The sequence below is a fragment of the Bos mutus genome, chromosome 12 (genome assembly GCF_027580195.1).
Source record: "Bos mutus isolate GX-2022 chromosome 12, NWIPB_WYAK_1.1, whole genome shotgun sequence".
In the NCBI taxonomy this organism is placed as follows: domain Eukaryota; kingdom Metazoa; phylum Chordata; class Mammalia; order Artiodactyla; family Bovidae; genus Bos; species Bos mutus.
In genome coordinates, this window is record NC_091628.1 from 79,571,753 (window position 1) to 79,596,533 (window position 24,781).

At 41.7% G+C, this 24,781-nt stretch overlaps 1 protein-coding gene across 1 annotated transcript in view; it reads left to right on the plus strand.

Annotated features, from left to right (window-relative positions):
- The window catches only part of NALCN (sodium leak channel, non-selective), a 286,838-nt gene that overhangs the window by 141,618 nt on the left and 120,439 nt on the right, over positions 1-24,781 (plus strand). Inside the window, exons 13-14 of the mRNA XM_005899261.3 lie at positions 8,072-8,209; positions 23,878-23,952. Of these exons, the coding sequence (XP_005899323.1) occupies positions 8,072-8,209; positions 23,878-23,952 (213 nt within the window). The remainder of the gene's footprint in view (positions 1-8,071; positions 8,210-23,877; positions 23,953-24,781) is intronic.

Here is a 24,781-nt window from a genome sequence, read left to right on the forward strand (position 1 = left end):
GTAGACATGGGCTTCCCAGATGGCCCTAGTGGTAAAGAATCCACCTGCCAATGCAGGAGATGGAAGAGATGCTGGTTCAATCCCTGGATTGGGAAGACCACCTGGAGAAGGAAATAGCAACCCACTCCAGTATTCTTGCCTGGAAAATTCCATTGACAGAGGAGCCTGGTAGGCTACAGTCCATGGGGTTGCAAAGAGTCAGACACGACTGAGTGCACACACTTAAAGGCACACACACACACACACACACACACATGCACTCACACACAGAATAGTAGACACTTACAGGTAGAAGTTATCTTGGAGTCACTTAGTTCCGAGATGAAATAACATGATGCTGTCAGTATCACTGTCACACTTTCATGGATCTAAAGGAAATATCTTCTTAAAAATATAATCCAAACTCAGCCTCTGTGACGGCAGAGCTCAACACTTGGTACTTTGCCTCCCTACCCTGAAACTCACGCAGGGCCAAGGTCTTTATCCTCTGCCCATTCAGCCTCTATTTTATATTTTATTTTTAAATACGTATTTCTTTACCTGTGCCTGTGTCCGGTCTTTCTTTGCAGAGCACCCTGTCTGTAGTTGTGGTGCCAGGGCTTAGTTGCCCTACGTCAGGTGGGGACTTAGTTCCCCGACCAGGGATCGAACCTGTGTCCCCTACATTTTGCAAGACGGATTCTCAGCCACTACCACCATGGAAAGTTTTTCAGGCTCTGTTTTAAATGGCTCTCATTTGACTGTCCCTTCTTGGGAGGGCGTCTCTTGAAAGTGAGGACAGAGATGAGGTGGACAAGATTAGCTCAGATGAGAAGTTTTGCAAAGCCCAAGGCTAGGCAGTGTGGGGGCCTCTTTGCAGGCCAAGGTGGAAGGGAGCCTGTTTCCATATGGAGCCAGTGTGGGAGCTGGAGTGGTGCAGACCTGGAGAGTTAGATTCACCTAGGAGTTAGCATGCTTCCTGAGAGTTTGGCAAAAAGGGAGATGGAGTTTGCAGGACTGAAAAAGTGTATTTGAATTGATAGGCCATGAAGTTCCATCTAAATGAGACAGGGTGAAATTGAAATAAAGAAATGGCTACTGCCAGTGGCTTTAGCATTAATGGTAACCCACTCCAGTATTCTTGCCTGGAGAATCCCATGGAGAGAGGAGCCTGGAAGGCTATAGTCCATGGGGTTGCAAGAGTTGGACATGCCTTAGCAACTAAATCACCACCACCACTATGATTTTACTCCAGATTTCAAATCCATAGTATTTATGTTTATGGATGACTTAGTTTAGTTGCAGTAAGTGGTGACTCTTAATTAAAGAGTTTTTATTTACTGTAGGTTTTTAAATATTGTACTGTGCTGTAGCAGTCTACCAGTTGTGTCTGAATCTTTGCAACCCATGAACTGGAGCCCACAAAGCTCCTCTGTCCATGGATATTTCAGGCAAGAATACTGGAGTGGATAGCTATTTCCTCCTCCAGGGGATCTTCCTGAGTCAGGGATCAAACCCATGTCTCTTATGTCTCCTGCATTGGCAGGTGGATTCTTTACCATTGAGCCATTGGGCAACTTTTAAATACATGTAATGTCGTTTTTCTTGGTTTTCCCCAACCCTTAACTCTCAGTAAGATCTTGATCTTGTCAGTCATGATTTTTCCAACCAGTGTACGTTTTGGAAATTTAACTCCAGCATGAGGTATGTCCAACACGTACTGTATATTGATGTCGTTTTAAATACTGTTGAAACTTTGAATCGTTGAGAAGTTTTAAATGAAAGAAACTACACAACAAAATATTAAATCATGCAATCAGTGGGTTTTTTCACTGTAAACACGATTTCTCATTTAATTAATTAAACAATTGCTGGTCCTTCGAGGATTCCTTGGGTCCCCTTGGGCATTGAGGTCCTCCCACCCCACGTCCGGCAGACACCCTAGTTGTGAGGAGACACCAAATCCAAGCCCACCCACTCCTCCGTCTTGACTGGTAGGTTTTTCAGAAGATACAACTCCTCTGCATTTTATTTCAGTGGGAAAAAAGAAACAAGGAGACTGAGTAGGTGAATAATGAAGGCAATTAAAACTGAAGGAGGCGTCACTTTTACACTCCGTGAATACTGTCACGGCAGATCTTCTATTTTATGGCTGACTGGTAGTAAGACACAGCAGGGACACCCTCCGAAAAAAGGTTGCGCTACTATATAAGTTGTCAAACCGATTTCATTTTGAAGGCTCATCTTCTGCAAAGAAAGAGTCCTGGAAACCCGCTAAAGATAGATAAGATACATGCAAATTATATTGTAAAAGGAAAATTGAATGTCAATAACCTGAGTTGTATTCCTCACCACATTTAAAATTTTTAATGTCAAGATTTTTTAAAGTAAATACCTGTTTTGCATATATTTTAATATGCAGTAAAACTATATTGGTATAAGGTAATTTTTATGTCCAGCAAAAATCTGTACATGAATGTTCATAGCAACATAGTAGCCAAAAAGTGAAAACAACCAAAATACCCATCAACTGATGAGTAGATAAAATGTGGTCTGTCCATCAAATGAAACATCGTTTGGCAATAAAAGGTAACGAAGTGCTGATACAGAACCCTGACCTCATACTGTATGATTCCATTTGTAGCAAGGGTTCACAATAGGCAGATCCATGGGGGCAGAAAGGGTACTGCTGGTTGGTGAAGGCTGCGGAGTTGAGTGATGGGGAGTGACTGTTATGAGTACATAGTTTGGGGGGAAAGAGTCTGGCCTTAGTTGTGAGGAATGAAACCCCTTAATTGTCTACTTCAAAAGGTGAATTTTATGGTATTTAAACTATATCTCAGCAAAGCTGGTACTTTTAAAAGTCTGAAAAAAGAGTATTAGCACCTTCCCTAGTCCCTCAAACCAGTCAATTCTAAAGGAAATCAACCCTGAATATTTATTGGAAAGACTGATGCTGAAGCTGAAGCTCTGGTCCTTTGGCCACCTCATGGAAAGAGCCAACTCATTGGAAAAGACCCTGATGCTGGGAAGGCTTGAAGGCAGGAGGAGAAGGGGACAACAGAGGGTGAGATGGCTGAATGGCATCACTGACTCAATGGACATGAGTTTGAGTAAGCTCCGGGAGATGGTGATGGACAGGGAGGCCTGGCATGCTACCGTGTATGCGGTCGCAAAGAGTCAGACACGACTCAGGGACTGAACAACAACTGACTTTGTCATGACCCCTAAGTTGCTCCTGCCGAACTGCAGAGCCAATCCCCTTTCATTCATATGCCTCCAGATCCTACTGCTAACAGTGTGAGTTTCCCCTGTAACTTCCACTTGAAATTCATTAGAGATGTTTTTGATTGAGTTTGCTCTTCCCTGACCGGCAGGGTTGTTTGTTCCAGATCACATCCTGTGCAGCTGGCCCATTCTCAGGTTAAATGCTCATCTCTGATTCAATTAGCTGCAGTCAGACACCTGCAGAGTGAACAGGGCCTGACCTGCACAGGGATGGTTAATATGTGATTATGTCATTAGACACAGAAAAGAAGAGGCACTTGTAAACAAAGTGCTTACCCCTATTTACATCTGTAAGATTGGACGTGAGGGGTAAAATAGCAAAAATCACAGATCTTCTGTCCCGAAAACCTGCAGAAATGAATAAAACAGTTCATTACCAGCCTGGAAAAAAATGATACTAGCAGTCACCCCACAAAGAAAAGACTGCAATTTCATACCATTATCTTTGAATAGCAGCTACTAGGAAAGAGAGGGGGAGAAAGAGAGAAAGGATCAGAGAGAGAGAAAGTGCACTCTAGGTTCATGCCCGAAGCCTGTTTTCCAGAAGTTGAAATTAAATTGGAAAAGCAAATCCTAAAATATGTGCCCATCTCCCTCAATTTGAGGAGCCTCAGGCTCCAGGCTCGGGGCCCTGGAAAAGACATCAAGAATCTCCCACAAGTGTAGAAGTGATTGATTCACCCCATTTTACCAAAGGCAAGATAAAATGCTGGAGTGTTTTTATTTTTCATTTTTCCCAGTTGGGAAGAAGGCTTGTGAGTAAAAGCAAAACAGTCATAATTTATAAAAACTAAGGCTTTTCCATAATAAACAAAAGTTCAGCAGAGTGAAAGGAAGAAGAGAAAAGAAGAAAATTGAAATCAGGAGGGAGCAGGAGCTGGGGAGAAAGGCGTGGGGGAGACCAGCTGTCCTCTCCTGGTACCCAGAGGACTAGGACCAACAGAATCAACCTGTCTTTGTTCTCACCTGGAGTCAGTGGGGTGCAAGTGATGTGGGAGGAAGCCAGTGGGCTTTGACAGCAATAAAAATTTCCAGAATCTACCCACAGTGGGGAAATGTCTGAGTCCTAATATTTCAAGCTTAACTGTCCATGGCCTCAGCCAATACTTCTTTCCCTGCAAACCATTCTCCTTGTACTGGGACCACAAAACATAGACAAAAATGTAGTCGACAAATTGAAACAGGATTCTAATGATGGACATGGGAATCCCAAGTGGCTCAGCAGTAAAGAACCCACCTGCTAATGCAAGAGACACAGATGTGAGTCCAGCCTCTGGGTTGGGAAGATTCTAGGATTCTTGCCTGGGAAATCTCATGGCCAGAGAAGCCTGGCAGGCTATAGTCCATGGGGTTGCAAGAGTCAGACACAACTGAGAGCCTAAGCCACCACCAATGATGGGCATGAGCTTCTGGGATCCCTTTCTGACATTGTATTGGAGGGAATAAGCGATCTAGATGAGGAAGTTTAAAATGAAGGCTTTGCATTTGCAGCAACATGGATTGACCTAGAGATAATCATACTAAGCAAAGTAAGTCAGAAAGAGGAAGACAACTACCATATGATATCACTTAGGCGGAATCTGAAATACAACACAAATGACCATTTCTATGAAACAAAAGCCAACTCACAAATGGAGAATAGATGTGTAGTTTCCAAGCAGGGGGTAGAGGGAAGGGCAAGGGGAAGCTTGGGAGCTTGGGATGAGCATATGCAAACTCTTACACATAGAATGGATACACAAGGTCCTACTGTAGAGCACAGGGAACTATATTCAGTATCCTGTGATAAACCATAATGGGAAAGGATATATACATGTATAACTCAATCACTTTGTTGTACAGCAAAACTTAAACACACATTGCAAATCAACTATACTTCCATAAAATAAAATGAAAAAAGAAGGCTTTGACGGTTGGGGAGGTAATTAGTCCAAATTAAAACAGTAGTAAGAGAACTCCAAGGAAAGAATAAAAAGGTTTCTGGGTAATCGAAGCCTCCAGTAAGAACATCTGTAAGAGAAGAGAAGTGAAATTTATGCCAGACAATCTGTAAAAATCTTTGAGAATCTGGAAGCAATTTGAAGTAGAAGGAAGAAAGTCTATATTTCTTTCCCCAAGGAACTTGTGAAAAACAATCAGAAACTCTCAACCAAAACAAAACTAAACTAAAAATTGTATAAGAACACCGCGATTCCAATAAAGTGAATTAAACTGGGCCAGATCCTGAAACCTTAGTGAGAAGTAAGGGGCCTCCACCTAATGCTTGAACATCTACCTTCTAATACCAAATGTGTCATAATATTTGGAGCCCTGGAGAAGGAAGTATTACCCTAGGACATTACCAGGATAACATTATTACTTAGCAATATTTTCATAGGCAACTCATTGACTCTCCATCTATTGATTGTCAGTGTACCAACAAGCATGGAAGACCCAGTGATGACTGAACAGCAAAATGTAAATATGGTTGAACAGAGTATAGTAATAATAATTCACAGCATCTCACAATACATACTTGCAGGTGGCTGAGCTGTGCAGAAATGAGACTTTTTCCTTCTGGAACTCTGTAAAGACTAGAGGGTAACCCAATGTTCTTGCTCACATTGCTGATCTCACAGCAACAGTTTATAAACCCATAGCTCCATGTTCCCAAACCTTCACTGAATGTACGATGGCTGAGTGTCCATGAAAGCTCATGCTGTAGATGAAAACAAATTAGGTAGGTTTCTGCGCAAGAAACTTAAAGGTACACCTGAATTTCTGGCCTCTAGGTACCAAGGATGAATCTACTGGATTTAATCACAAGTTTCCCTGTCACTTTTAGGGAAAGAAATCCATGTCCAGGAAAATGCCTTTTGCCTTGGTAGATGTTTTGACTTTTCCCCCCTTTCATTGTTGAGCTGTTTGGATGTCCACACACGTTCACACTGGTGACATCTCTGTTGAAGAAGATACAACAATCTGTTTTTTTTTTTTTTTCCTGTGTGTGAGATCTTAGTTCTCTAATCAGGGATTGAACCTGTGCACCCTGCAGTGGAAGCATGGCATCTTAACCACTGGACTGCCAGAGAAGTCTACAATCTGATATTTTTATGTGAATCATCTTCAGAACTTGTTTTCCTTACCTTCAGATGTAATAAATATTCAATAGAAAAAAATACAGGGGAAAAAGAATTGCCCTCAGTGATAGGTCTGGCACACTTATGACATTAAACCACGTGTTGAAAACGTCTCTGAAGCATTTTTAAGATGAATTAAAGCTAATACTCGCTTAGGCACCCCTGGCAAGGAAAGTATTAAACTGTCCTTGTTGATGCTGTGCTCAAGTACCAGTAACAACATACTTCTTGCTTTCATAAACAGAACACTTTGTAGGGTGATGAGATTATAGAAAAATTAAGTCAAGAAGAAGTTAAATGTTTCACACATGGACTAAGGCTCAGAGGAAAAACGTGTCTCCTAGTTTGAGATTCATTGAACAATTCATTGTTCCTTTCTTCATACAGACCCACTATGTGCTGGGCATTGAACATTGCACTTGCAAAAAAGTTTATTATCCCTAATAAAGAAAACTGCCAAAAGAGCTTACTGTGTGATCAAGTCTGGGAAGTAGTAGATTCAAGACTTCACTGAAGGCAGGAAGCAGTACTTGGAAAGAGTACTTGCTTTGACATCATGATGCCTAGTGCTACTTCTGTTACTGCTAGAGTGACTTTGGGCTAATTGCCCGATTTAAGCCTCTCTTTCTTTATCTTCAAAAAGAATGAATCATGTTATATTATCTTTCGAGTCCATTTTGCCTCTAAGATAACTATCAGTGTAACAGAACTCTTATCGGGCTCTGTCCATCTGTCTATTATCCTGGACTTTATTTCTTGGAATCCCAATACTTGAGAATTTGATTTATGTCTTGCATTGTCTTGAAGTCTATAGCAGTTTCTTTCAGAGCCACTCAATTCCAACTGTCAGCTTTCCCAGATGGCATCATAAGTTCTCAAGAAGTTCTTGGTTATTGTACAGAGAACATAAACCAAAGGTGGATATAAAAGCATATATTTAATAAGAAAAAAATGTATAGGAATGACCCTAACCAAAGATCTTTGCAGAGAAAGAATGAGTCTTTGAATTTGGTTGACTTTTGTTGAGTGCTCTTTTTAATTTAATTCAATTTTACTTTATCTTTTACTTTATTTTTGGTCTTGGGGTTTCTTCCATGGTCTTGACTCTGGTTTGAAAAAAAAATGTTTTAAATTATGAAAAAATGTGATCATTTTTATGAAGTTGCTTAGTATTATCATATCATTTTAGAAATATTTCTTTTTCAGAGTCTTGTGTTTTTAACATAACTGAAATGATTTGATAGATGAATTCTATAAAAATAAAATTAAGATGATTATTATTTGCCTTTAGACAATCGAATGTAATTTGCTATAAAAATAAGTTGTGCTTGACAGCAAAAAATAAAATAAATTACACTAATCCCTTGGAAACGTGAAATAGTTAGCTTGCTAAAAGGTAAAAGCAATAGAGGCAACAAGCTAAGTTTCCTGATTTTTTTTCTAATTTGCTCAGCAGTATTTACTACCAACAAGGCTAATTTTAATTCAAGGTCATTATTTTAGTTTTCCACATTGAATAGGTAGATATCAGACTTTTAAGATCGTTGTTCTTAGTTCTTTCTCATCTGTTGAATGAAGGCTCTTCTTTCCCTCCTGAATTAATAATACTGAGGTCAAAGTCCTAATTTTAAGTTGCGTGCAAGTGCAGAGCTGGTGTTTAATCCCTCCATTCTTTCCCTCTGTAGGCATTCATGTCCATGTTCCAGATTCTTACCCAGGAAGGATGGGTTGATGTCATGGACCAAACACTAAATGCCGTGGGACACATGTGGGCGCCTGTGGTTGCCATCTACTTTATCCTGTATCACCTCTTCGCCACTCTGGTGAGTTTCAGGTTTCTTCTCAGTTGTCTGACCATTCATGATGGGGTGAGCACCAACAGGTTCCTGGTCTGTTGTCAGTTTCAGAACCAGAGAACCGAGGTAGAGTAGTCCCGTTGGAGGAGAGTCCCTTCCATTCTAACTGTCTATGAATCCAAGAACTACTTGAGGAACTGGATTTCAGATTTAAGTCAGAAGCTGTCTCCACCAAAGTCAAGTGGCTTGCATGAGGGAAAGTGAGACAAAACAAATGGAGTCCCAAGTCCGTGTACTGACTTAACCATTTCTAAACATCCACACCGTCCGTGATCTAAGAATCAAACCAGAACTAAATTATTATTTTTTCTTTATCATGTAGAGACACTCTCTTTGGTTTTGGTGCAGCCTCTTCACAGCTGTAATTAAACTGAAAACAGAAGCTGGAGACCTCAGGGTGCAGTCAGTTAATTAGAAACCAGCTCAGTGTTACTGCGCTTTGTGTGACTAAAAGAAACACATGGGGAAGAATAAAACACATGGCTGTGAATATTGTAAACGGCATGATAAAAACTAAATACCAAAATTCAGGAAAAATTTTCCTCTGTCACACAAGCAGATTTTTCTCTTCCATGTATGTCTATTAAAAAGAAAAGAAAAAAAATTATGAAATGTGGCCTGCATCCTAAAAGGATATAATCCTTAGGTCTTTCTAATGCCAGATATACATCTCCACACAATACATTTGTATATATTTAAGAATCAAATTTAAGCTCTCATATTGTGCTAAATGTTCCAAGGGAAAGAAACAGAATGTTACCGTTCATTAGGAACATATGAAATAAAAACAACTGCTACTCTTTATTGAGTGGCAAAAAGCTTTATAATAATTTTATTCCTCATATTTGGGACAGTCAGGTTACGTAATAGTCCCACTTTACAGATGATGAAACTGAGGAGTTAATTTGCCCAGTGTCTCAAAGAGTATAAACACTGGAGCCAGAACATTCCCAGGCCAGCCTGGTCTCAAAGCCCATGATCTTGCAACTATTTATTGCTTCTTCCCTAGATTATGAAACTTGGCATTGTCACTGAACACGTCTGCAGCAAATCAGACCTCTGCCCAAGAGCCACTAAAACAAAATACAAGCGATCCCTAAGGCCCCTTCCAATTCTAAAATCTATGTATCAAGTAAGTGCTGGACAAACTACATACATTAAACTAGACACCACATTTGCTATATGCAAAGGCCTTCCAGTCGAAGACTGGGGACTTCCCTGGTGGTCTGGTGGTAGAGATTTTGTCTTCCAATGCAGAGGGTTCGGGTTCAATCCCTGGTCGGAAAGCTAAGATCCTGCATGCCTTAGAGCCAAAATACCAAAAACATAAAGCAGAAGCAGTATTGTAACAAATTCAATAAAGACTTTAAAAATGGTCCCCATCAAAAAAAAATCTTTAAAACAAACAAACAAAAACACGGACATGTCCGTCCACAGGTGTATGAGGATTCATTGTGATGTGGAGAAAGGTCCTGGGCTCAAAGAGTGGAATCACGTAGAAATAATACTGGCATTTTTTGACTTGGGGTGACTTTAAAAATACTCTCACACATACGCACAAAGAACACTGAGTGGTAGGAGTGGATGTCAGGCTTCTAGAGACAAATCTGGCTGCGCCTGTGTTGCCAGACCCTTGGCCCTGAGGCCTTTGCATCCTCCTTCTCGGGACCCGTGTCATTCATTTATTCATTCATTCACTTACAAACTCAGCTAGTTTCTGTTAAGCAGTTACTGTGTGTTTCAATGGGTTTCCCAGGTGGCGCTAGTGGTAAAGAACCCCCCTGCCAATGCAGGAGACGTAAGACAGTTTGGATCCCTGGGAAGATCCCCCGGAGGACGAAATGGCAACCCACTCTGGTATTCTTACCTGGAGAATCCCATGGACAGAGGAGCCTGGTGGACTACCTGTCCATGGGGTCGCAAAGAATCGGACATGATTGAAGCAACTTAGCATGCACAAATGTGTTTAAGTTCCTTTAAAACTATGGAATACCTTCGAGACTATTGATCATTGGTTAAATTCAGGATAGATGGTTGAAATCATCTATGTAAGGGAATAATCTAATTGTTATTCTGTTAAAACAATATAATCTCATGCTGTCAGCCATGCAGAGATTTGATTCTTAAGTCAGAGTCTAACACAGTAATATGTAAGCAGGAATAAAAATAATCTAGCCTAGTAAATTAGTTAGCAAAGTAAATTTTTTCAAGTGGATTTCTACAGGAATCACTAATATAGTGAAATAAAATATTAAATCTGGTAACAGATTTCTTGGACAGTCTGAATTTTCCTTATTGTGCCAAAAACGTGACTTTGATTGTGGAACCCTGAAGGACTTCCAGGGACTCCTGAGATTCACTGAAGCCTTTAGGAATCCACAGAACGTAGCTTGAAAACCTGTATCTAATTCTACACCTTCATTCTACGGATTTAAGTGTCTGCCCAAAACACTCATTGTAATTTTTCAAAAATTTTAAAACTGAAAATTGAAAGTGTTTGTTCTTTTGTTCATAATTTTTTTGAATCTCTAAAAAGTTGAGAATTTAAAAGTCTAGCAGGTAGCACAGTGGTAAAGAATCTGCCAGCCAGTGCAGGAGACACAGATTCCATCCCTGAATTGGGAAGATGCCCTGGAGGAGGGCATGGCAACTGGCTCCAATGCTGTTGCCTGGAGAATCCCATGGACAGAGGAGCCTGGTGGACTGCAGTCCATAGGGTCACAAAGAGCCGGACATGACTGAGCGCGAACACACACACACACACACATATATACACACAGGTCGGTGAGGGCAATCTGTTAAATATGGTGGAGTTCAAGACTGCAGACTTGAGGTCCAAAAATCTAGATTCAGTATCTGTCTCTGCCAGTCTCTAGATGTATGACTGTAGAAGAATCAGACAACTTCCCTGATTTGTTTGTTGTGTTATATCTGAAAGTGAGAGTAATAAGACCCTGGCACATCTAGCTTCCAAGGCTGCCAAGTACATGTGAGGTGAGCTTGTATTTTTGAGGGTGCTTTAGCCATGGTCTAAGAGGACGATCGTAACGATCACCAACCCTGAGTTTCTTCAAGTTTAAGTAAGATGGTATGTACATTTCAAGCTATATCTTAATAAATGCTAAAATGTCATTTCAGATGTTTTTAATTTGTAAAAGTAAAGTATTATTGATCAGTTTAAAGCATCAGGCAATGGCACCCCACTCCAGTACTCTAGCCTGGAAAATCCCATGAACAGAAGAGCCTGGTGGGCTGCAGTCCATGGGGTCGTGAAGAGTCGGACACAACTGAGCGACTTCACTTTCACTAAAGCATCATTTATGCCCAAGTTTGTCTCTCTTTTGGTCTTCTCCACACCCATTCTCCCAGACAATGACTTTGATGAATTTGTATGAACCCATCTTCCAGTTTTTAAATCATAGTTTACTAAATTTAGCATACTATCAACTTTGTTGTTGTTATTGTTCAGTCACTAATCCATGTCCAGTTCTTTTTGAACCCATGGACTGCAGCACGCCAGACTCCTCTGTCCTCCACTATCTCCCGGAGTTTGCTCAAATTCATGTCCCTTGAGTCGGTGATGCTATCTAACCATCTCATCCTCTGCCACTCCATTCCCCTTTTATCTTCAATCTATCAACTTTAAAAAGACTCATATTTGGTGTAATATTAACAAAGTACAGTTAAAGTACACACATAGATTGCAAGATACATCCCAATTTCAGATTGCTAAAATGTGAAAACCAATGTGCATCTTAAAATCAATGGACTGCGGTAGTTTTCCACGTTTATACATACCCATTAGAATATATAGTGTTGTAAACCATCTACAGACATTTTTATACCCTTGGTTTTTAAGATCAGTATGATATTTTCAGTTTGAGGAGCACTGCTCCAGCGCATGGCTGGCCCTGTCTGGAAGGAATGCCCGCACACTCCTCTCACTGCTATAATTCCACCCCATGCTGAGGCCAAGTTATGTTTGATCATGGGTTTCCCTCCTTACAAGGGCTTTCCTGGTGGCTCAGATAGTAAAGAATCCACCTACCATGCAGAAAACCTGGCTTTGATCCCTGGGTCAGGAAGATCCCCAGGAGAAGGGAATGGCAACCCACTCCAGGCCTCTTGCCTGGAGAATTCTGTGGACAGAGGAGCCTGGCGGGCTACAGTCCATGGGGTCCCAAAGAATCGGACATGACTGAGCGACTAACACTTTCACTTTTCCCTCCTTACAAATTACTAAGAGTAGCAATTTTCAAAATTAATAGAATATATACTCTCAGTTTAGTTTTTAACCAAATATTGTTTTTGAAATCTTTTAATACACATAAAGTTAATTCAGACATTAATATATAATATATATAGTCATATAGTAGCAGTCCATTGGCTGAACATGCCTTATTTGCTTCTCAGTTTCCTTCCTGGAGACACAACTTAGGTGGCTTTCCAATATTTTGCTCTTACCTGTTGCAATGAATACATTTGTACTTTGTGTACAGTTGTGCAAGAGTTTCTTTAGGGTATTTGGTTTAGTCGCTAAGTTGTATTCGACTCTTGCAATCCCATGGACTCACCAGGTTCCTCTGTCCATGGTATGTTCCAGGCAAGAATACTGGAGTGGGTTGCCATTTCCTTCTCCAGGGGAACTTCCCCCACCTGGGGATTGAACCTGAATCTCCTGCCTTTCAGGAAGATTCTTCACTGCTGAGCCACAAAGGAAGCCCTTTAGAGTATATACCAAAAGGTAGAATCTGGGATCCTGGTTGCTGCCCAGATGGCTGCGTGAAAGTAAGTCACTCAGTTGTGTTCAACTCTTTGCGATCCCACAGCCTATCCAGTCCATGGAAGTCTCTAGGCCAGAATACTGGAGTAGGTAGCCTTTCCCTTTTCCAGGAGATCTTCCCAACCCAGGGATTGAACCCAGGTCTCCTGCATTGCAGGTAGATTATTTACCAGCTGATCCCCCAGGAAGCCCAAGAATACTGGAGTGGGTAGCCTATCCCTTCTCCAGCGGATCTTCCTGATCCAGGAATTGAACTGGGGTCTCCTGCATTGCAGGCGCATTCTTTACCAACTGAGCTATCAAGGAAGCTCTAAATGACACCATGCTGCTGCTGCTGCTGTGTCGCATCAGTCGTGTCCGACTCTGTGCGACCCCATAGACGGCAGCCCATCAGGCTCTCCCGTCCCTTGGATTCTCCAGGCAAGAACACTGGAGTGGGTTGCCATTTCCTTCTCCAATGCATGAAAGTGAAAAGTGAAAGTGAAGTCGCTCAGTCGTGTCCGACTCAAGCACACTCTAAAACTAAATTTTCAAAATTGCACGTGTTAATCTTATACTACCCAAAAAGTTTAGAGACTGAAGTCACTTCCCCAGGTCACTGGAGATTCCCTTAAGCATTATCAACAATTGCTTTATTCTCCTGTATGTCCTCAAACTGACAGTTATTTTCATGAGGTCTATCAAGCCAGCCCAGTTTGATTCAGCACAGTTTTCCTGAATCTCAGCCACTCTCTATAAGTACTAACCTACATCCTGGCCTTCGTTGGGAAGGCTTAATCTGTGCTCTCTGAGCCTACAACTGGTAGAGAAGTTGTACTAGTAAATACAAACCAAACACAGATAAAAGCTATTATCATAGAGACACTCAGGCATGCTGTGTTTTTGATACACATGATAAACATTTGCTTCCTGATCATTCCATATCAACCTGGTCTGAAATTTTTAAAATATTGGCAGTAAAACAGCTAGAGATTGTTTTTGGACAAACACACAAATATGTGCATGGAGATGATAGCGTGTGTTATATGTGCATCGCTACCCTTCCAAACAACATTTGTAAGTTAAAATCTCAATTTCATAAGCCTCTAGGCTTGAATTTAGCTGAAAAAGAACATTTTTGCTAAGTTGTATGAGTTTTTTGTTTTTGTAAAATACTACAAAGCATTTTAACCCAAATTGCAAAAAAAAAAAAAAAAAGCCTACATACATATACATCCTCTGACTTAATTTTTATCCACACTGGCCCATGGAGCCACACAGCCTGATTTAGTCTTCTCAGGGACAAACAAGCATGTGCCAAGCAGACAAAGAAAAAAGGTTTGGCTGCAGTTTCTGGAACAGGAAACAGCAGGCTCTCCCATCGCCCCCTGGGGGTACCAATTTGTAGCCCACAGTGAAAATCAGGCTTAAGTATACAGCAGACGCATATTTATAACCATTATCTACTGTTCCATAAAATGTCTCTCTCATCCACCAGGTATGTATTCTGAAATTCTGTCCGTGACTGATTGCAATTTGCCCAATGCTTATGAAATCCATCTTTTCCCCCCCACTTTTGTCAATGATTTGGGGATAAGAATGATGAAAGACTTAAGCAGTTGAAAGACTCCTTATTTTTCAGTGTTTTTCACTTTATTATTGTTTCAAAGGAAAGCCCTGTGATGTGAATACTGAAAGAGAGAAAATGTAATTAAGCGCTCATTGTGGATAGTCTTTTTGTTACCTTTGAAGTGCTTACATTAACACAGCAATCTCTTGATTTTGCTTCTGTAGCGGCAGCTTTCAGAGAATAGTCATGTTTTGCTGACAAAAATGGGCCTTCCAAAGTGTAAATTAAATAACTTGATTTTATAGAATTCATTTAAAAGTGCATCTGTGTTGAACATTTCTCATTTTGCATTGCTCTGATTACATTTGACTTTTCATTGACCTATATGAAAAATGAAATAGTTTCCAACTACAGCCTGCAAGGCAGCTTAGGATAGTGTGATTATGGTAAAAAGGTAATGAGGAAAAGAAATGGTAAAAAAAAAAAATAATAAAAGGGAAAAGAAAACTGCAAGATGATGGGGTATTGCCCAGATTCCTGCTGTGGTTCTACTGTATCCTTGAAAATAATTTTTAAAAAAATTACTAATGAAGTTCACCATAGAAAAGGAAATAAGATTACAGGTGACATTTCAGCTAAAGGGTTGTCTTTAAGCTATATAAACAGAAAAAGAAAATCATAAGAGGAAACTTTAGAAAAGAGCTGGAAATGAGAAAGAAAGATAGGGTAGGTGTGGAACTATACGTAGGTGGAGAGAATTCAAAATAGGATACGAAGCGACAGAGATGGAAATTCTCCGTCATGAAAAGCCATTCTAAGATGGTGAGGCCACTCTTTTGAGGAAATACAGTGTAACCTGGAGCAGCCTGAGTCAGGCTAACCTAGCCTCTCCCTGCGGTGGAGAGAACAAGAACCCTCGAGTGCTGTGCAGGGTGGTCGTGTCACAGCAAAACTGGGGGACATAGGACACTAAAGAGCACACTGCTTCCCTGGTTGAATTTCACTAAATGCATTGTGGGTAAATGGAAGAAAACCAAGCTAATACTCTGTGGTTCAGAGTTTCACACCTAAACCTAGCAAATGCCTCAGCTCAGGTGCACCTGGCGTTTTTAGTAGTGAGAGGAGTTATAGAAGAGAGGTCCTAAGAAATCATGGGCTTCCCTGATAGCTCAGTCGGTAAAGAATCCGCCTGCAATGCAGGAGACCCCGGTTCAATTCCTGGATCTGGAAGAGTCCCTGGAGAAGGGATAGGCTACCCACTCCAGTATTCTTGGCTCCCCTTGTGGCTCAGCTGTGAAGAATCCACCCAAAATGCAGGAGACCTGGGTTCAATCCCTGGGTTGGGAAGATCCCCGGGAGAAGGGAATGGCTACCCACTCCAGTATTCTGGCCTGGAGAATTCCATGGCCAGTATAGTCCATGGGATTGCAGAGAGTCGGACACGACTCAGAGACTTTCACTTCACTTTCAAGGAATCACAGTAACTGAACACGTGAGGACCGGAGCCATTGCTTTGGAAGCCCGCTGAGCTGGAGGGTCAGTGCCCCACCAAGAGGTGGCTACGTCATTCATAAAAATTCTAGGAAGGAGACTTGCCAGGGTTGCAGAGATCTGTGTCATTTCCCACACTAAATGCATGGTCAATGCTAAAAATACCTTAAGCATAGGTGTTATAATCTGAGAAAATCTGAGAAAAAGTAAAGAATTAGATACCTGGACAAATAGTTATTCTCTACTTTTTCATTAAGATCAGTGATTCATAATGTATTGATCATAAAATAAGAAAATGGGTATATTATTAATACAGTCATTGTATATTACACGGCAGGACAAATACACATGTTGCGTGTTAATATAATGTGATATTACAGATCTGTTGCAAGTAGTGAGTAGCCAGTGCATGAAAATATAGATGTGAATTTGAATTTCTTGTTTTAAAGCACTGCACATACTGAATACCATTGTGTTGAGAGTATATATGTGCTTTATTTAACAAAGCACAAGAGGAAATGAAGGGATATATCATGACCCTTCCCCCCCCCCGAAATTGCATCTTGAAGAAATTATAAATTTAAATATTATAAAAGTTACAAAAAATACATAACACACACAACAGGTTGTGTAGTTTAGAACTGGCAAAGCAAAAAGGGAAAAGGGTTTCACTGCAAATGATGATGCTCTTGTAATTAAGTGTGACAGATCCCTCTAAAAGTTCTTTATTATATCAGTAGCATTGACTATAAGCCTGTGAATCTCATTTAATGGTTGTGTGCTAAGGCACTTTAGTCGTGTCTGACTCTTTGTGACCCCATGGACTGTAGCCCACCGGGCTCCTCTGTCCATGGAATTCTCCAGCCAGGATGACTGGAGTGGGCTGCCATGCCCTCCTCCAGGGGATCTGCCTGCCCCAGCCTCTAACCTGCGTCTCTTCTGTCTCCTGCAATGGGAGGGGGCTCTTTACCACTGAGCCACCCGGGACATCCCATTTAATGGTTATGGAAAGCCTTTCGTCACCACGCAGGTGGCACTGGTAGTAGATAGACACTGGCTGAAAATAAGATTCAGATGTCAGTGTAGTGGCCTCAGATTATTAACAAGCCTTACTTCAGCTTTCTATGAAAACAGAACAGACAACAACAAAAAGTAGGCTGAGAGGATTGAGGAAAGGTTCTTGCTTTCAGAATGAAGCTCTGTCCCCCACTCCGATTAACCCTGGGGGAAAGAGAAATGGCCGAGTCAGGCCCAAGTCAGACTGCACCCTGCACAGCCCTGGGTTTGCAGGAAAAAGATGTCTCCCTGACAATGTAAATTAAATACGATGAGAACCAAGCTGCCACCTCCCTTCACGTCTGTTTCTTTACTGCAGTGGTTATTGCCACCTTTTTAGAGTCTGAGAAAATAACTACAAAGTAATTCTCACCTCCTCGAGCTCAGCTCCAGACTCAGCCTCCCTTGTGTGTACTATTCCCACTCCAGAGAGACAGTCCAAGCCAGACCCCGAGTGTCCAGTTGTCATGTTAGCACCACACCCTCCCCGTCAGGAACACGCGACAAGCATCTATAAATGTCTGCATCCAAACAGAGCTTCAGGAGAAAACTTGAGCTCCACACACATTTTTAAATACGGTTTCTGTTTTTGCATCTTCATGTTAACTAAGCATTGTGACATCACGTCATGTTAACTAAGCAGGAAAGCCTGAACATTCAAAGACATTAAACGAACTTAGGTTTAACGATGTTGTTCAGTCACTCAGTTGTGGCCAACTCTTTGCGACCCTGTGGACTGTAGCCTGCCATGCTCCTCTGTCCTCTACTATCTCCCAGAGTTCACTCAAATTCATGTCCATTGAATCAGTTTAATGAGAATTTAAAGGTTTAGCTCATGACAGTTTAAAGCACACTTGACACACTCTCATATACTGTTCTTAAATTCGAGACCAGAACCTGCCAAGAGGTTTCTGCCTGCAAAGCCCCTTCAGCATGTTTTCTAGCAAAGCCAAAGCGTCTCCTTTTTGAGTCTTGCATTCTCTCTTCTGTGAAAACCAAACTCTTACCTCCACGAAGATGATCAAGTATGGCTAGAATCCCTCAGCTTTCTCTCTGTGCCCCTGCCCTCGGGGTAGCTTTATTTTCTCTTTCCTCCAAAAAAGAGGTATCATATCTACCATTTTTTAAATAAAGTAACAAAACGTTACATATTTAATAACTTTTGTCAAATTGCGCTTAACACTGTCTAGTTACTATTCAGTGATCCAGTTTAAAATAACTGCATTGCATGCATTTTAAAAAAGGAAGAGAGAGAGAACTTCTGAAAGGGAAATTTAAACAGAGAAGAAAAAAATGTCATCCCCTCCTGATTATTACAGCCTTGCTGTCACTCCTCCCAGCCTCCCTTGGTGGCATTCGGGCACACTGCCCAGCCCCTCGGCCCACCTCTCGGTCTCGCCCAGCCTCCTCCAGGCAGCGATGCCTGGGCCGGGCTCACCTGCCCACCAGGCCCCCACCTAGCCCCACACCCCCAAGGCCCCGTCTTTGCCCATGCCACCTGGAAAGCCTTTCTCACAGCTCTCTTCCTGACAGCATCTCCCTTCTCCTTGGCATCTTGGTAGCACCGTGCCAGACTCTCTACCAGCCCCTCACAATCTTACATCGGCAGCCTTCAGAAGAGCCCCCCACCCCCAGACTCATCTGCCTAGATCAGCTCTCAGAAAGCAAAATGGCTTGGCTGGCACAGAACTGAAGCTGGGAGATTCCGATGGGGTTTAGTTCCGGTTGGTTGTCAGTCTTCACACTCGTGTGTCCCCCTAAGTCCCCATTTCCCTTCACATCCCTGCTTTCTGAGAAGAAATAGTAATGTTCTCTGGGATGAAACATGAAGGAGGCAGAAGGGTCTAGAGAGAGACCGGGAGTGAAGTGCTTTGATGATAAGGCGGCATGCCACACCCAGGGCAGCAGCAGTATTGCTTCCAACCTGGGGGTGTTGACACCCAAGGCTTGTCTTGTAACCACTTCTTGTCTGAACTTGACGGGGAGATGGCCTTGCTAGGGGCCCCAAGTGGACACGGGGCCACCTGCACAGAGCTGGGGAGCTGTGTGAGAGGTCTAGATAGAGAGTCTGAAAGGCTCCCCGCTACCCAAAAAAAAAAAAAACAAACCCAGTCTTCCTGAACCCCCAGTTGGAATGGCAGAACTTCAACCTTCCCTGAGACTTGACAGCCTGTGTGTGGAAACAACGGCCCGAGCCAGAAATGAAGTTGACAGTAGCAGGGGTTATATGAAAGTGAAAGTGTTAGTCACTCAGTCTGTCCGACTCTTGGCAACCCCACACACTTAGCCCACCAGGCTTCTCTGTCCATGGAATTCTCCAGGCAAGAGTACTGGAGTGAGTAAGCCATTCCCTTTTCCAGGGGATGTTCTCAACCCAAGGATTGAACCTGGTCTCTCACACTGCAGCAGATTCTTTACTTGTCTGAGCCACCAGGGAAGCCCTAAGAATACTGGAGTGGATAGCCATTCTCTTTTCCAGGGGATTTTCCCAACACAGGGATTGAACCTGCATCTCCCACATTGCGGGCAGATTCCTTACCATCTGAGCCACCTGGGGGTTGTATGGGGACCCCCAAAAGATATATCCATGTTCTAACTCCCAAGCCTCTGAATGTGACCTTATTTGGAGGCCCTTTCAGATGCAATTAAATTAAGGATTTTGAGATGTGATTATCCTGGATTATCTGGATAATCCCTAAATTCAGATGACTATAAGAGATTGAACCCAGGTCTCCTGCATTGGAGGCAGATTCTTGACTGTCTGAGCCAACAGGGAATCCTGGGTCAGGAAGATCCCCTGGAGAAGGGCATGGCTACCCACTCCAGTCTTCTTGCCTGGAGAATCCCGTGGATAGAGGAGCCTGTGGGCTACAGTCCATGGGGTCTCAGCTAAACAACAGCAACATACCGTACACCAGGGTTCTTGGGGGAGGCTTAAATGAAACAACCATATAGCTGCAATTTGTTGAGCTATTATCATAGCCATTATATCATGCAAATGAGAGCGATGAAACTCACAGAAGGCTGCATAGCTCGTGGCTGGCAGAGCCTATTTGCCAGTCAAGGTCTCCAACCACAGTTCTCTTTTCCACCAGGCTGCCAGCCCACATCTGCTTAATGCAATTGTGAACTTCATAGCAGTGAGCACACTATTGCATTTGTGTTCCTGACCGGGCACTGTCTGGGGTTGCAAAGAGTCGGACACGACTGGGCAACTGAACTGAAGGCACTGTCTGACACAGAGTCCAATTTAATCGAATAGCATAACCTCACTGTGGTGAAGTAGCCTGCCATCTGTCTGGTGTTGGGGAAATAATTAAAATAAAATCTTCTGACAACCCAGAAAACCTCTGCCAAGGTAGACAGGAAAACAACAGTTTTATTGTTGGATAAGCCGTAAACCAGACTGCGACGGGCATCACACGCAGTCTGCCAAAACAATGGCAAGGACAAAGACAGCCGTGCTCTCAGGACGAAAGCAACCAGTCCGCAAGCACGAAGACCTGACGGCGCCATCTGTTAAATGCAGCTCCCCCTAAATTCACCTGGCAACTGGGGGTGGCCCTCTGTGATAGCGAATTGCCTTTATCCAAAGGAAGATCAAACTCTTCATCTCTCCATGATACATAGGAAGTTTTGCAACGTGGATCCAGGTGGCGAAGTTATATTCCCACCTTCCCACGAAGAAGGAGAGATGGCCCTATTCCTGCACTGTACAACGATGTGACTTATTTGACTTTTAAAAAAAGATTTATATACATCTCAAAGGGGCAGAGGAAGAATTTATAAGCACAAGTTTTCCGGAGGAAATGCTCTGAGAAAAGGGAGGGGGAACTGTGGCTTTCCCTTTTTCAATCAAGAAATTTGTTTTTTTCTTTTTAGATTTGTGTTTGCCCTTTCACTGGGGAGAAAATTTATTAGGTTAGGACACAGAGCAGGGCCTGCTTGAGTGCCCAGCGGGGACAGAAGTGGTGGGAGACAGCTCAGACTCACAGCCAAGCCCTCCAGGTGGCCTTTCTGTATCTGGGCAAGGAAGAGGAGAAAGGAGAATTCTCCTCTGAGAGCGCTTTGGTGATAACGTCAAGGTCAGCCTCAAGGTCACAGGAAGAGGGCTAGACTTGGTGTGAACTGTGAAATGTCCTCTATAGCACAAAGTGGTTTAGAATAAGCCTAAATACATCCGGGCCCAGATATTCATGATGTGGTGGATGTGGTGACATCAATAAAAATTTTTTTTTAATCTATGGTCTAATAGAGAACAGATGTGGTTTTCAAGGAAGAGGGAGATGGGGAGTGGGGCTGGAGTAGGAGTTTTAGGTTAGTAGATACAAACTGTTAAATATAGAATGGATTTAAAAAAAAAAACAGGGTCCTAGTGTTGTTACTGTATCACAGGGACCTATATTCAATATCCTGTAATAAACCACAATGGAAAAGAATATAAAGCAGAATGATATATATGGTTCAGTGGGTAAAGAATCTGCCTACAGTCTAGGAAACACAGGAAACACGGATTCGATCCCTGGATTGGGAAGATCCTCTGGAGGAGGAAATGACAACCCAGCCCGGTATTCTTGCCTGGGTAATCCCATGGACAGAGGAGCCTGGCGGTCTACAGTCCATGGGTCTCAAAGAGTTGAATGTGACTGTGTGATCAAGCACAGCACCCATATATATTAATATAAATGTATAACTGAATCACTTGGCTATACAGCAGAAATTAACACATCGTTATCAGTCAGCTATACTTCAATTTTTTAAAAACTAAATTAAATCCGTGGTCTAGACCATTCTGTGTCCTCTTTAAGTTCTGGTCGGATCCCAAATGATATGACTGTTAAAATGAAGGGTGCTGGCACTTGTCCTCAGCCAAGCATTCTGTCAGAATTTTATAGTAGTTGAAGCTTTTTCCCCCTTGTTCTGTGCTCGGTAAACTTGGAAAAGGCATTAACTTCTGCATAACAATCTCTCTGGTGCTTGAAAATCATGACTAAATTGCCTCGATTTTCTTACCTTTGTGCTTAACAGTCTAATATTAACAAATGGGAATAATTTGCTAAGAGGGAAATTAAAAGGAAGAGTATAAATAAGAAATGTAAAGATTAGCAAATGAATGTGAGACTTTAGAGAATTCAAAGTTGAAAAGGGAATTGAAATTAAAATATTTTTAAAATTCTACTTTTTTTGTTGTTTTCTCTCTTTTACCTTATTTACCCATTCCAAACGGAGCATATGCCTTTTTTTTTTTTTTTTAATTTGGCAAATACAACAAAAGGGGTAGAAATCTATTTTTTCACACAGGCAGGCACCATTAACATTTCTAAAGTACCTGCTCTTAACATTTTCTCTAGTGTCTCATTTTGTATGTACTTGTACTTCTGTCACGTGCCATGCTGTGCTTAGCTGCTCAGTCGTGTCAGACTCTTTGCACCCTCGTGGACTGTAGCCCACCAGGCTTCTCTGTCCATGGGGATTCTCCAGGCAAGAATACTGGAGTGGGTTGCCATGCTCTCCTCCAAGGGATCTTCCCAACTCAAGGATCGAACCCAGGTCTCCTGCATTGCTTGCAGATTCTTTACCATCTGAGAGCCCCGGGGGGGCCAAAAATACTGGAGTGGGTAGTCTATCCCTCCTCCAGGAGATCTTCCCGACCCAGGAATTGAACTGGGGTCTCCTGCTTTGCAGGCAGATTCTTTACCACCTGAGCTACAAGAGAAGCCCATACTTCTAACATATATATACTAACTTAATATTGTAAGCAGTTTTCAATACTGATAGAATTCATGAGTGTATTAGTTATCTATTTCTATATGACAAATTATGAACAATTTAGGGGATTTCAACCATAAACATTTGTTATCTTGTGTGGTTTCTACAGGTCGGGAATCTAGGACATGCTAAGCTGGGTGTTTCTAGCTCAGAGCGGTCCATGAGTTTGCAGTCAAGATTCTGGCTGTGGCTACAGTCATCGGAAGGCTTTACTCAGGCTGGGGGATCTGCTTCTGAGATGGGTCAGTCAAATGCCTGTTGGCCGGAGGTCTCTGCTGGTTGCCACAAGGGCCTCTCCATAGGGCCACTTGAGTGTCCTCGGGAGCTGGCACCTGGCTTCCAGCAGAGTGGGTGAGCCAAGAGAGAGAAAGGCGAAGGCCACAGTGCCCCTTACCACCTAGCCTTGTAAGTCACAGACAGTCATTTCTGTAATCCATTGACTACATAGACCAAACATATTCAGTGTGGAAGGGGACTCTCAAGACTGTGAACCGCGAACTCACCATCTTGGGACTAGCTAGTGCAATAGACATTTGTAGTAGCTGCAAGAATGTTGCAGTAGAAATCTCTATAGCTGTATTAGCTATTTACCTACAGTTAGGTTTTATTTCTAGTATTCCATCATTATAAATAACTCTTTCAGGTACTTTCGGGTATAAAGATTTTCATCAGTACTTCAGATCATTTTCTTTGGATATAGTTTTAGAAGTAAGATTGTTGAATTACCTTAAAATTTTCCTAAATTTCATTTAAAATCAGCTTTATAAAGCAAATTAATATTTTATATTGTCTATTTCAGTTAACAGATGCATTTCCTTGAATGTATTTGTTATGAATATTTTTAAATACCTATGCAGTACTCACAACTGTGTGTTTTTAATGCATTCTATATAGCATATACTTTAGGTAGATATTCTAGATCATATAGGTAATATTTTGATACTTGTGGTGTGTGAGTTTTTTCATTATTATTTAACCATTTTGTAGATCCTCCTGAGTTTGTTTGTTGCTGTTATTTTGGACAACTTAGAGCTTGATGAAGATCTAAAGAAGCTTAAACAAGTAAGTAATGTATGGGGGATTCTTTAAATCAGCATTAAAAAAATAAGGGCAAAGCATGTGCTTACAGGTAATGTTAAATCTGTTCAAGCTTCAAAGCAAATATTTTAATAAATTAACACACTGAGTTGGCAAATATTTTTCTTTTAAGTTTAACCTTCTCTAATATCAACAAAGGAAATTTTTATTGCTCTGTAATTATCCTAGGGATATTTTTATATCATTATTTTGAGTAAAATTAAGATGGGCATGGTATAGTAAATTGAATTTAGATTCTCCTTCAGCCATTAAATGAAGGTTGTTTGGAAATGAAATGCCTCAGGGCCAGCTTGCCATTTGGCATTGTTATGTGTAATACTTTCGATCATCATCATAAAACTATTAAGCATAAATTTGCCTGACCACTAGGCACTAAAAGAGAATTTAGTCCTGGTGCTCAAAGTAGGTATAAGAAATGGGACAGAATAACTGATCAACTGTGTGCCCAGCTGTATATGAAAACAGACTGGGTGTTATGGCATTGATAATCATTTCCAAAAAATCTCAATGTAAATATGTGAAGATTATGTTATTGATGGCCGAAAGATTACAGATGTGAATCAGTATTCTCATAGTTTTTGTTCCATGGAGGATACTTGGCTTGAATATTTGACTGTGTCAAAGAGAAGAGACCCTTTGAGAAGCAGAATTTGTGAAGCAAGGGAGCACGTGGATAAATATTCTTGGATCACCCACCTCGGCACTGCAATAGTTGGGATGTTAATAAAGAATATCCCATCTGGAACTTTCCAAAGGCCCCACATATTCAGAATTTTCAAATTGGATCAAGTTG